The sequence below is a fragment of the Agelaius tricolor genome, unplaced genomic scaffold (genome assembly GCF_023055355.1).
Source record: "Agelaius tricolor isolate 1412-34295 unplaced genomic scaffold, bAgeTri1.0.p SCAF_4, whole genome shotgun sequence".
Taxonomy (NCBI): Eukaryota; Metazoa; Chordata; class Aves; order Passeriformes; family Icteridae; genus Agelaius; species Agelaius tricolor.
This window is the reverse complement of record NW_027269264.1, coordinates 12,018,167-12,032,033: the sequence shown is the minus strand read 5'-3', so window position 1 is coordinate 12,032,033 and position 13,867 is coordinate 12,018,167. Positions and strand designations below refer to the sequence as shown.

At 52.3% G+C, this 13,867-nt stretch overlaps 1 protein-coding gene across 1 annotated transcript; it reads right to left on the bottom strand.

Annotated features, from left to right (window-relative positions):
* Positions 1-56: 56 nt before the first annotated feature.
* Positions 57-13,821, bottom strand: LOC139589430 (serine/threonine-protein kinase PAK 3-like). The gene is made up of 13 exons (XM_071425901.1): positions 13,729-13,821; positions 8,245-8,282; positions 7,737-7,859; positions 7,113-7,235; positions 6,807-6,886; positions 5,696-5,759; positions 4,400-4,448; positions 3,157-3,269; positions 2,516-2,633; positions 1,770-1,869; positions 1,144-1,340; positions 542-679; positions 57-146 (listed from the first exon to the last, which is right to left on the bottom strand). Exons 1-13 carry the CDS (start codon positions 13,819-13,821, stop codon positions 57-59), a joined length of 1,326 nt encoding a protein of 441 aa, XP_071282002.1.
* Positions 13,822-13,867: the final 46 nt, after the last annotated feature.

The window sequence follows — 13,867 nt, the reverse complement described above, 5'->3', positions numbered from 1 at the left end:
TAATCTACAAACTACAAACTACAAAGTGCAAACAAGAACAATGGCCTCTTCCAGGGCTAGTATCTCCTGTTGGCCATAAACTGCTGCGTGGCCATGATCAGAGGCGTCAGCTCGGAGGTCGGCTTGGCTGATGTTACAAACGGATGCTGCCCAAAGAGAAAAAGAAAAACATGAACTTGTACTTTCCTCACAGGCTGAAACAGGCTTTCTCTGGCTACCAGAAAGATACAGAAAGAAGAAAAGGAGGGCATTCTGGGCACCACTGTCTCCACATCCAGGACCTTGCTACATGAGGCAAAATGGCTCCCAATCCCACAAATCCGTGACTCCAGATGTCTTCAGCTTAAGGAGATTTGGTCTAGGTGACCTTGAAAGGCTCCTTCCAAGGCATCCTAGGCCAGGATTCTCCTTTGTTTTCCTTTGCAAGCCCCCAGAGGGGAGATTCTTAGGAGCGGGCCCCATCAGACGCCTTGGACTTGAGCAGATGAGGAGCCCCTGGCAGCGGGCAGCTGGCGCAGCCTGCAGCCGCTTTGCCTTTTACCTGCAGCAGTTCCTGGGCAGACCAGCGCCTGTCCTCGTCCCTCTCCAGGCAGCAGTGCAGAAAGTCTCGCAACCACGCCGACTGTTGCCTGGGCTTCTGCAGCTTTGGCCTGCCCCCGCTGCTGATCAGCTCTTGAACCTAGAGAAGAAGGAAATGCCACGCTCTACCTGTCTCCTTCGCACCCCAAACTGCTCACCCAAACATACACCCCACGGGACAGGCTCCACTCTCCCGTGGCACTTTACTCCCTGCCAGAGCCTGGCAGATACCTTTCCTACCCCTACTGAAAGAACACAAAGCCACAGGCAGCCATAGCCAGTCCAATAGGCAAAGGCTCTTGCCTTCACCCCTGATTTCACTGGCTGATGGGGACTAAAAGCCCAGCTTTGCCCTTTTGTCAAAGCTTCCCTCAAGCAAAAGGCATCACCATTTTTTGTGCGGTTCGTGCACTGCAATGGCAAGGGGACGATCTGGACAAGGAGCACGAGAGACTATGCAGCCTGGCACCTCTCATTTCCAGGTGTTAGCAAGCTTGCCAGGCAGAAGAATGGGAGCAGATTATGTTTGGGTGTCAGCAGTATCTGAGAGCAGTTGCAGCGCACCGTGCGGGAGGTTTTCATCCGGTAAGGAGGCGCCCCTTCCACCATCTCGATCCCCACAATGCCAAAGGACCAGATGTCCACTTTGGGGCCATAGAGCTTCCTGGTGAAGATTTCTGGCGCCATCCAGTAAGTGGTCCCAACAGCTGATCTCCGTTTGCTCTGCTCAGCGGTCAGCTGAGCAGCAAGGCCAAAATCAGCTGAGGAGAAAAAACAGGCCAGCGTGAATGAGGAAAGCAAAGCAAAGAAATCCCCACTGTACCAATGTCCAAGAGGGCAGCGTGGAACCCGGCTGCCAGCAAGGGGCCATGCTGCCATTCCTCTGGCCTGCAGCCGAGGAAATACGGAATTGGCCAGTTAGCAAAAGCCCCAGCTTTCAGGCAGTGGCTTTTAGTGCCCTGAAGCTATTAGACTGTAAGTGCCTTGCTTGGGAAGGGACACACGCACAAGCCAAAGGCACTCCTGAGCCCTTGTTCCCAGCAACACCTCCCTGCACCTTGGGGCTGTGCTCTGCACTTGTATCAGGGCAGCCTGGACTGCCACAGGCACCACTGCAGGGAACCGGCAGTCACCCAAAGGCAGCCCCACACCGCAGCCTGCCACGGCTGAGCCTGGCCAACAACACCCACCCAACTTGACGGATCCGTCCAGACCCAGGAGAATGTTGTGGCTTTTGACGTCCCGGTGGATCACTTGCTTGGAGTGAAGGAAATCCAGGCCTTGCAGGCACTGAGAGAGGAAAAAGAAACACCAGCCTAAGTGGATTTCATCCCACAAGCGGGGAAGTGGCACATCTGCAACACTGCAACATTCCTGGGCCATGCTGAGCCATGGCACGACAGGCTGCTGGCAAGGGCAAGAGCTTGCTGCTCCAACACGAGGACAGCAGTGCCTTTCTAAGTGAGGGTGTGTTTGCTTCTGAAAGAGAAAGGACAATTGTTCCTCCGGCCACTGCCCTGCAACCACAGACTGAAGCAGCACTGCTGCAGTGGCTGTGCTCTCTCCAGCCAGACAAGAGTGGATGCTTTTGCAAACACCCCTTTGGTGCAAGGCTCTCTTGGAGGCTGAGCTCCATGACAGCCCAGTGTGTATCTTTGTCTGTGCCACTTATTTTACATTGTGCCACCAGCAACTTTGCCCGTCCAGGGAAGGAATGCAGCACACACAGGCTCCAGGCAAGTGTTTAGAGAAGCAAACACAAACACACTAGAAGAAGGGCAGGGACACTGGCAGGCACTTCAGATGCTCTTGCTACTGCCAGTCATAAGAGAAAGGCAGCAAGGAGACTCAGAAGATGAAATCTCTCCTCTCCTTGTCACCCATTTGGAAGGACCATCCCGACCAAGGCATGGGAAGCACAGGCACCATCCCTTACCTCCCGAGAGACAGCTGCTATCTCTCCTTCTGCCAGGCGAGTCTCCCTGATGACATCGTGTAAGGAACCTCCGTCCATGAATTCCATCACGAGCCAGAGTTCCTCGTCCAGCAGGTAGCTGAAAGGAGGAAACAACAGCCTGGAGATGAAGGCGTGCACTCACACCACCTGATGGATTCTTGTTTCTGTGTCTCTCTCAGAGGAAGACAGGAGGAAGTGAGCAGTCATTCACTACGCTCTACAGGCCTTGAACTCTGGGCAATCTAAAACACTGCTTGGTATATCCACACCAACGAACAGGCCAAGGGAAATACAATCCGCAGTGCTTCGGCAACACTTCAGACCCATGGGGAAAAAATCCAACCCCAAAGCCAACAAATCCATGGGGAGAGAGCACAGGAACTTTGAGGCTGTTGGCTCAGTAAGATAGGGCCAAGTCCGGCCTTTGAAAGCGCCCTTCAAACTCGGTATGCCAGGAAAGAGTAATGCAGCCCCAATGCAATCTCCTCCCAAGACACTGTAGATCAGCCCAGAAACAGGAATGAACAGCTCCATCCTCTGCCATCCACCAAAGGAGTGCTTGAACCTCTGGCTTGCAGGATGTGAATGACCTTTCACAGCAGAACAGCAGAGCCACTCACCTGTCTACATAGTTGACAAGGTTGGCGTGCTTATTGCCACGCATGACCTGGATTTCATTCAGGCACAGTTCGCTGCCGCTCTCTTGCAGGAGACTAATTTTCTTTATGGCCACCTAAAACGACATGGAAAACCATGAACCAAAGAAGTCTGTGGCACAGGACCACAAGGGCAACATGGAGACAGTGATTATGGGATGACAGTGCTGGGCTGGGCCAAGCTGCCTTGTGACAGGACATCAGACCGCCTGCTCGGGCACCTCCCAGGACACAGAGCCACATAGCCTCTGCCTTGGAAACCTGGCAGAAACACGCTCTAAGCTCTCCACCTCAGAGGTCTAACAACACTCACTGTGCCCAGGGCCAGTCTTCTCCCATGGCCTTACTTTATCATCCCCATGCTCATTCACACACCTCTTGCAAGCAGGAAGCCATTTTGTGCCAGTAAAAATGGAGCAAAACTGCTGGGAAACCATTGGCACTTCTAGGGGATTGGATCATTACTCCAGCGGTCACTGGCATTCTCCATGGCACAACAACAAAGCAAACAGTTAGAGATGTGGCAGATAAAATGCTGTCCTAAAAACATCCTGAGGGCTATTCCTCCTAAGAAATACAACCCTACATACTTCACGATGAAAAAATGCCACGATGATGAAAACATCATTAAGGACACCTCCAACAACCACAATCCTAGCACTTCCTCACTCCAGGAATTTTCATTTTGCTCCACTCAAATACTTTTCTTCACACCACTGACTTTTGCAATTACTGCCTGACTGTAAAAAGAAATAACCCAGGCCATGATCTTCTAGGGATATACACCGGGCTATGAGCAGGGCTTAGGCCCTTGAGAGACTCCTTGCAGACCACTCTGTCTAAGCACAGTTCCAAGGGCAGCACTGCAGGTGCCTACAGAACTATCAGCACGATTCCCATCTATTTGCTAACAGCCAGAAAAGAGAACTCAGGAACCCTGCAGCCCCAAAGAGCAGTGCCATGCTCTGAGACACCACCTGGGCACTAAGACCCAGCCAGCGTGTCCTCCTCTGGCCTCCTTGCATTCCCAGGGGTAGCTGAGAAGGACAAAATCTGTCCCCACTGTATTTGGCAGGGAGGACACTGCTCTGCACTTCATCTGCCTTTGCAGCAAAGCTCTCCTGGCCACCCAAAGCTCAGCCACAGCTCACACCAGAGGGGAGGGCACTCGAGAGCTGCAGAAGCTGCGGCGCTGCTTGGCGCTTACCTCTTCTCCTGTGGCAGTCTCCACTGCCATGCACACCGTGCCGAAACCCCTAGAAACAAAACAGCAGCGGAGAAAGAAGAAGTCCTTTAGTCCCTGCCACTGCAAGACACTGCAGTCCAATGGCAAATAAGTCCTGGGGCAAACAGTAAATGGAATAGGACAGATTCTCCTCTGGGTCTTTTCCCCCTTTTCTCTTTCTGTATCTGTACATGTGTGGGATTTTTCCAGGAACTTGCCAGTTGGGCCTTCTCACACTTCTCCCTGGAGCCTGTCTGCCAAACTCAAGCACCACTACTGAGGCCTTCTGAGAAGGCTGAGGCCACGGAACAGCCATTGCAGGAAAGCCTCCAGACACAGATCCCTTCGCCAGCTTGCAAGGAAGTTAGTGCCCGGCCACAGCTGCAGCCACAGCCAGAGCAGGGAAAGGCTTCCATTGCTGCACACACAAATGGAGAAGTCCTCAAAACACAGGATCCTTGGACAGCGGCGTTCTGAGTCCAGAGCTGTTGTCAGCTGCTTCTCTTCGGTGCACCAGACACCTGGAGGACTCTGCTTTTCTGAAGATTTCTCGTACATTTGCCTTCTCACAGGGAAAATGTTGCAAATCAGTCCCATTTCCAGTCAGCAGAGCCGGCTTTCAAAGGGAACAGCTTGGTGGATCCTTTGCAGGAAAGGCCTAAACCCCACAGGATCCACCAGGGTTCTGCCATCAGCCAGATGATGCCTTTTCCTCTGGAGTGCATTGGCACTGGCCATTGCCCTGAAGCTTTGTCTTTTGCCACCTCAGCTACAAAAGAGAGCTGCTTCTTTCATTTCTGCTTTTGGCTGCTAGGCTAGGTGGTGGCCATCCAGACCACTGAATCTTGCTTTCAGCAAAATACTGGAAAGAAATGTTACCCAGAGCTGTTCCCTGACAGCTGTCAGCTGCTGACTTGACCTCTGAGGCAACAAAGTTTCTCCTCCTTTCATTCCCACGCATTCTGTATTCTTTTGAGACATGCCAAAATGATTTCTCCTAGGAAGAGCGGCAATCAGGTGCAACAGACTTGAGGGACAGGAGATCTGCCAGGTGCTGCTCTTTGCCGCAGAAAAGACATTGCCAGCGTCCAGGTGTCTTTGCCGCCCTGCCTTCGGACCACAGCTGTAAATGCTGACCAGTACTGAGAGATCATCAGGCATCATCCTAACGCAGTGTCTGAACAGCTTTGGAGCTTGCCTGACGTCGCTCTGGGGAGATGTGACGCCAGCAAAATGCACAGGCCCTGCCTTTGAAGAAGGAGCTGTGGCTGCACTCACCCTTTGCCAATGGTTTCCAGCTCTGTGTATTCAGCCTCAGGATCTCCCTCGCTCACCAGCATCTCTGTAAAAATCCCAAGGAAAGATGCTCACTTCAAAAGAGATCCCACCCTGCAGCAGATCAGAAAGGCAGCCCCACTCTCTGCGACTCTGGGCCCTTTCAACTCAGGCAGTCGGCAAACAACAACACCACCGCACCACCACCACCACCACCTCAGAAACAACAGCAGCAAGACGAGCAGCCCTGCAGCACAGATGGCCTGTACCAAACTAGACGTCTAAACTAAAATCTAAGCACGTGCAGAAACAGTCAGAGGATACAGGGATCAGAAAGCTGTAACCAAGAGAACTGGTTGTTGTCTAGAAATGTTAAGGGCAGCAGGAATAACAAAACCTTGCTGTTCCTGGCAATCAACACTCTGTGACCTTCAAGCAAAGCTTTAATCCTTGCAAACATCAAAGGCATCTTGGCTCCTGGAATCAATTGTTCTCAACAGCTGCCCTTTGCAGAACAGCAAGAATATTGCAGAGTGCTTCCAGCAGAAGCACAATCTGCAGCTTTAAGCAGGACAATTTTGCCTAAACAATGGCCTTCTGCCTTTCAGGAGCAGCAGCTCATGTTCCAACCTACTGTGCTGGGCCTTAGGAATGAGGTGCCTGAGCCTTTAGGACAGGCCGAGTTCTGAAGATGACCTTGGCCGTGCCCCACAGGAGCTCCTTGAGGCCTACTCATTGGCTGGGTCACGGCCTCCTGCTCAGCCAGAAACAATCTCTGGTTTGCCTTTTGCCTCCAGGGAAGCTCAGGCAAAGCCAAGCCAGGCTGAGCTGCTCTCAGAGGCAGGAGCAACACCCCGGTGACCCCTCACCACCTCAAAGCACAACAACAGGTCCTGTGTGGAGGCCTCAGGAGCTGGCACTCAGCTGAGGAGGAACAGGAGCTGGGACAGCTCATGCCGACACACGCACACACAGGGCACTGCTCCAGCAGACAAGGATCACAAAGGACGTACTCAGCATGGCCAGGCACTTGTCCTCTGTCCTCTCTCCCAGCTGCTCTCTGCTGCCAGAGGAGCTACTGGTGCTCCAGATGCACGAGCTGCTCCCGCTGCACTTGCCAGCTTGGGGACTGGAGGCTCCTTCAGAGCCTTCTGCTGCAGCTCCTGCAGGTGCCAGGACAGAGGAGGTGGAGCTCTGGGAAAAGAAATGAGTGAGGTCACAAATGTGCCTGGCAGAGGTGCCCCTGCCATCCCATTTCAAATGCAAGCCCCCGGGAAGATGCTGCTGGCCACAGCCAGGGCTCTTCACCTCTCAGCTTTTGCAGCCCGCTTCTCCAGCTCAAGGCCCAAAATCCAAAGGCTGCTTTTACACCACGGACAAAATGACACCACACACACTGCTAACCAAAGCAGGCACTTACTGATGATGTTTGCTCTGGGCCTGGGCTGACAGCAGGGGCAGGTTCATGAGCACCTTCCTCCTCTTCAGCCTCTTCCTCGCGTGCAGAGGCAGCCAGAGCAGGTGCTGACGCTGCCCTTCTGCTCTGGGGACACACAGCAGCATGAGGGACAGGAAAGAACCTGGCATTCACCACCTCACCTATATTCAGCTACAGGCCCCGCTGCATCTCAGCTGTTCCTTTAGCTACTGACAGCTGCTGTCTGCGCAGGGCCAGGTCCCTCCTGGGGACAGTGTCTCCTCATATCCTGCAAGCTTCTGAACTGCACCTTTGCACTGCTCTCTTCACTGGGGACAGGGAGCCTGCACAGCCACTGGCCACCAAGGGCCTCACTTGTACCCCAGCAGCATGCCAAGACATCCTAATGCTACCTCCTGTCTCTTGCTAAGACAAATTCACAGCCCCTTTCAGAACAGTAGGAAGGTGATCCCTGAACTTCCAAGTTCCAGGCCTCACTGCCTGCGGGAAGGGCAGGAAAGATTCCAGCCCTCAGCATCTTCAGCCAGGCACGGGAGGTGCTGTCTGATCAGAAACTTGCAGCTATGCTTTGCTCCAGCCACAGGACTGCCCAGAGCTGCCACTTACTGATGCTGCATGCTCAGGCCCTGCAGTGGCAGCAGGTACACTTTGCTGGGCATCTTCCTCCCCTTGGGCCTCTTCTTCAGGAAGACACACAGCCACTGGAGGCTCCGAGGTTCCCTCTGGGCTCTGCAGACAGACAGCAGCGTCAGGGACACGTAACCTCCTTTATATTCAGCTCTAGACCCAGATGCACTCAGGAGAAAGCATCTGCAGAGAAATGGGATTCTAAGGTGCTCAGACTCAAGTAGAATGGGCCAGCTAGATGGGACTGCACTCTCTTGTACAGGAGAAATTCCATCATGGCAGCCACCACTTTCAGCTGCTTAAAAGTTCTGGAAAGGAACGGGAGAAAACAGCCCTGGGTCCTCCTGCTGCTGCTGTTGCTGCAAAGGGCCTGGGCTGTACTTTCATTCATCCAGCCAGGCTGGCACCGGACTGCAACCGGCCCAGCTCACAGCTTGCTCCGCAATTGCCAAATACTACCAAGGCCAGAGGCTCCTTTGCCACTCACCCAAAGAGCGGATTCTCTCCAGGCACGGCTGATGTGACCTGCAACACACAAGGGAAAAAGAACCAGATGCTCTAAGAAAACTGCCTGTGCTGGCCATGCCCACCCCAAAGTCAACCCAAAGACAGAGCATTCTGCTTTCACTACACCACTCCAGCAGCATCCCTTGTGGCACACAGCAAGCAAGACAACAGCAGCACAACATACTGCCTGGTGTCTACCTTTTCTCCTCTTTGGCCACTCAACCCCTAGAAACTTGAGACTGAGAAAGTCTACAAGTGGTTCTCTAACAGTCATTGCTTCTGCCCCACCTCACCCAGCAGCCCCTACAGCTCCTGTAGGCGCTCTTTCCTGTATTTCCTCCTCTCTTTCCTGTATTTCAGTCTTCTCAAGACATTGCATGCAGCAATTGCCATGAGCTTACTGAAAACCTTTCCCCAGGGAGGCTTCACCCAAGTCCCTCTGAGCCATGGTGGCAGTTCTATCATGACACAGCACAGGAACAGCTCCTGTGTGTGGGAGCATACAAGAACTCCTCAGAAATGGCTGTCTCAGAGGCCTTTACAAAGCACATTCTGTGATTTCATCACAGAACAAATGGCTCTTTTAGCGCGCAGGAAGTGTCAAGTTCCACAGGCACATGCTGGGATGAGGGAATGCAGACAAGAAGCCTTGAACTGAGGGACTTTGCCTCAGTCCTGGAGAGCAGTGCACAGCTTTTACAAGGACTCCTGCCAAGCTCTCTCTCCCAGTCTTCCCATCCTGGAAGTTGTCTTGCTTGAGCCAGCAAACTGAGGAGACTCCAGACTCCATTGCCACAGGCCGTGGCACGGCAGGAGCGGAATCCCCGCAGGCTACATCACAAATGCTGCCCATGCCCCACTGGCTAGAGACACGCCCTTCTTAGCTGGAGCTGTGGGCACGGGCGTTACCCAGCTGAAGGCCTCTTTGTGGCATTTGGGTTTCCATATGCTGCACTGAAGAAAAACGTCTACTTACGTGCCAGGTGGGTGAAAAAGTACCCGGAATAAGCCACGGTAAAAGCCGTGAAAGCTGCAGCACACACTCCCTCCATGGCTGGAGCAGTGCTGCTCAATCTGCAAGGGACAAAGCCTGTAGGGAGAAAAGAAAAAAACTCAGAGTCCTGCTGGCAGAGACCTCGTCGATCAGCAGGCTCCCCTGCAGTGAGCGTGCCGCAGAGCTGCTCTGCACACTGAGCCCTTGCCGGCCTCGGCACAGCAACTCTGCCTGACAACGCTGCCATGCGGCCGCTGACATCACAATAGCAGTGCCCTGGGCTGCTTTGTGAGTTCATGCACAGAACCACACCTTCTCCACAGATAATGCCAAAAAAAGCCTGCAGCTTTCTCCTCTGCTACAAAGCCACACAGAAAGCCCTCCTAGTCCATCACCTGTTGCTCAAGGCATCTAAGAGTAAAAACACACTAAGCCCCTCTAGCCCACACTGAGAAGCTGAGCACTGAGAAGGGAGCAGGATGTGAGGAACCACATTAGTGCTCTTTGGCCACTATTGCTTCTGAGCAAAAACCAGAAGGCTTCTTCCAGCGGGACCTCCCTTAGTTCCAGAAAGCAGCAAACTATCAGAACCCAGGAAATTCCTCTGGCTGCCCTGGAGGGCTCAAGCCGCTGCCCGGGGGCTCAGAGACTTTGGCACAGAGCCCAAGACACCTGTGCCTTTGATTTAGCCCTTGGAAAAAACAGTCACCAATCTTGATATGAAGAATTACAAGTCAAAAGGGTTTAAGTAGAATAATAGGTAGTTTGTCACCAGCTGAAAAATAGATTTTTGAGGTTTTGAAAATGACCGCTTGGGGGTCTCAAGATGGAGGAATTTGGATGTGCCTTGTCCTTCTTCCTCCTTCTTCCTAGCCACCATCTTCTGAGTGATGTTGGCACTTTTAGATTGGTTTAGAGGAGAAGCGCACTGTCTCACATAGGTGATAGGTATTGGGAAGTTATTGTAAATAGTGTACACATAGTTTTGGGTATAAAAAGACAACACTGCCTCTGAGGTGGGCAGAGTGTCTCAACCCAACCTGCTAGACAGACCTTGTCGGGTCGGAGAAAGAATATCATAGATAAGAAACAATAAACAACCTTGAGACCAAGAACAGAAGAGTTCCCACTCCTTCTTCAACTGCCGGGCTGAGGAAAGAGACTTTCTAACGCATCTCAGGGTCACTCTGACCAGCAGAGATTGCAAGAGCAAACAGGGAGAAGCACGACTTCAATGACATTGAGAGTTTCCTCCTAGGTACAGAGACAAGGCCATGTGTCTTTCAGCACTGTTTATTCAAAACATTTTACATCACTGCCGTGGCTGGGATTTCAGCAAGGAAACGCCATGACAGGAAATGCAAGGAGGATCCTTCTCTCTGACTCACTCTAGCAGAGAGGCCTTGGCACCAAAGCACCACCACCATTTTTTCCCCCCACTTATGTCCTTCCTCAGTAATTTTTAGAACACAGGGCTGAGATGGGTGGCACTGAAGTGACAGCTCTGACACACAGCTGAAACCATCAGGGCCAGGGGGGCATGTGCGACTGTTTTTCTTCTCCAGCAGAACAAGGCAAGCCAGAGTGCTGACACTGATACCAAGCGAGTTCAGCCAAGCCCAAAGGGAGTGCAGCCAAGCCCAAAGGGAGTGCAGCCAAGCCAAGTGCAGCCCAGCAGGCTGGGAGGAAGAGGCAGCAAAGCGGCAGATCCCATTGCCACGCACACGCCCGGCGTGGCGGTCTGATGGCAGCGGCAGTGCCAAACAGAGCTCCGCAGGGAGAGACAGACACCCATCACCATCGCCACTGCCACCAGCACTGCCGCAGAGAGGGAGCAGCAAACTGCCACTGCAGGGCCAGAGCTGCTCCCGGCAGCACCAGCAGCCCCCATCTACCATCAGAACCATGCTGGAAGCCCTGGCCATCCTGTCTTTGCTCCAGGGGCCCCGTGTGACACTGCACCTTTCTTGCTTAAGCCATTACCTCTTTCGCACAATTTTCTTCCTATTGTCGTCTACTGCTTTTTTTTTCTTTTTCCCCTCACTACATTATAACTCTAACATTCTCAGCTTCTCATAGATTGGTTTTTCCATTGTCCCCCTCCATTGTGGTGGAGAAGGGGAGAGAGGAGAGGCTTTCCCAGGACTATCTCAAGATGAGGACATAGAAAGGAGGGAAGGCCTTAGAAAGAAAAAACCACACTCAGGATGCCTCTTTGGGAGGGAAGCAAATGTGCAAGCTTCTTAATATCCAGCCACAAATCTCTGGAGTCTTGACAGCCAAGAAGCACAGGTAGCTGCAAACCTTGTTGTGAGACACTGGAGGACATTGCTGGCTCAAGCCCTTTCAGGCGCTTGTAGGTGGGGAAAGGGGCAGATCAAGCCTTGCTCTGCTGAGGCCATGCCCTACTCTGCACGCCCCACACCCCCAGGCCTGCATCCCAGCCCAGCTGTGGCCGCTGATCCCTGGCACACCAGAGGCAAGGCTCCACACCTGTGTCTGGAGCCCCTAACCCAGCTCCTAAATGGCCAGGTGAGTGGCAGCCCCATGTGGGGGAAGGCCCCAGGAAAGCCAAAGGCTCTTTACCTCGGGATGTGTGGCCACCACATCTCTTGACCCTACCTCCGCTTGGTCTCATTTGCAAGCTGAGCTTCCTATCCCCTTTCAAAGCCTTTCACAGTCTAGTGCTCTGTCAACAGTGCCTCAGTTCCATGGTGGGAATTCTGAAGTCCTTTCAGAGAAGCCTTGCCTGAAAGAGAACAGGTCTGGCTTGCAGTGCATTGCCCTGGAGGCCTTAGGAAGTTGCTTTGCCAGCCCTTACCCACTTACTGGCCAAAAAACACATGTGAAAGACTGAAGCTTTGCCAGCTGTGACAGTGGCCCAAAGAGAAGGCAGTTAGGGGCAAAATAAGGAGAATTATTTTGGTGCTGGCACGCACATCAGGTACCAGGTAGGTGAGAAAAGCCATCTGTAAATAGCTCAGCTGACAATCAGGGAGGGGAAGGTGCAAAGAAAAGCAGAGGTAGAAATCTCAAAGGAATGAGAGGACTATGGACAGAAGTTGAAACTAGCCTAAAGAAAAAGAAAAAAAAGAGTAATTGGATAAAATACTGAAAAAATTAAGCAAGTCTTCTCTTGGTGCTGGATGGTGCATTGGGGGATAGTGTTGGCAGCTTTGGGTGCCCATCCCAAAGCCATCACGTGTTTTCCCTCTGCTCTGAGACGGGTTCAGACAGGCTGTTGATCTGCATGGCCACTCCCAGTTGGCCCCAGAGTCCTCTCCACTTCATGATCAGCTCACCATAAGTTTTCTGGCTGTCATCCGTTGTGGCTTCTCTTCTCCTGAGCCTTGGTGTTGGTCACTGTTGTCTGAGGTGTGGCTGTGTGGTCATTTTTGGCCCGTGCCCTCCAGGACAAACCCCCACACTCCCCCTTTTTTGTTTTATTTAAAATGAAAGGTATAACAATCATAGTAAAAATAATATCTTCTTATAGCTAAAACCAACACAATACTTAGTAGATTTTAACAAAACTTGGGAATTAAAATAAACAGGTGGGTTCATATGGAAGACATAACCAAACAATAAGTAAATACAATTTTCATTTGCCCTCACTTCTCAGGCCCTGACTCCCAGACGGCTCCCGCCACTTCATTCCCCCTCACTTACCCACAAAACAAAAGAGAACAGAAAATCAAAGCCAAAAGACTTGGGGTGACACCTTTCCCGAGTGGCCTTCAGCAAAAACACACAAGTCAAAAGAAAAGGTTTCATGGGGGACTAGAATGGGGGAACCTTCCGGTGATGCAGGGCACAGGACTCCTGTGGGGGCAACAGAGTCGGTCCTCCAGCTGTTTTATTCTCAACTTCTATTATAGCTCTGACCTATGAAATATGTATTGCAGCAAAAATGGGAGTCTGCTAATACAAGAGGAAAGCAGGGGCAGGGTTGAGGGCAGTCAGAAAGTGGGATAGGGTAGAATCCAGGATGCCTGCCAGGGCCATCCTGGCAAGGGGTCAGAAGAGGAGGGGAGATGGCAGATGGCTGGTGGCTCGCCTATGCTTGCTCTTCAGCAGGTTCCATCTCCCGGCCTGTCCTTCCCAGGGACAATGGGTTCAAGGAAGCAGGGGTGGAACAGGAAAACTGGGAAAGGAAGTCTATCAAATATTGTGCAACTAAAATTTAAATTTAAATGGTAGTCAAATATACCGTCAGTTACCACCAAACATAGCAAAGTAAATGATTTTCAATAATCACGGTATCAAATGTATATTGAAACGATAAACAGGAGACCATGGGAGAGGTTAAAGTCTAGGGGACATTCTTCCAGGCCACAGCCCCGGGAAGTGCCCTAGCAGGCCCACAGGCCTCCACAGTGGCTCAGGGCAGGTCCCAACTGCACAAGTTTTCACTCCCTCATGTTGGCCTTGGTTCCCGTGGCAGAACTTGCCTTCCCGCTGGACACTCACTTGCGCCTGAGCCCCTGGAGAAGCCCGGCTCCCTCCCCCTCTGCCCACAGCCACAGCAGCATCCCCAGCAGTGACACCACTGCTCTGCTCCATTCTGCCCTACTCTGCTCCTCTAGCCACAGCTGCAATGCCTCTATCT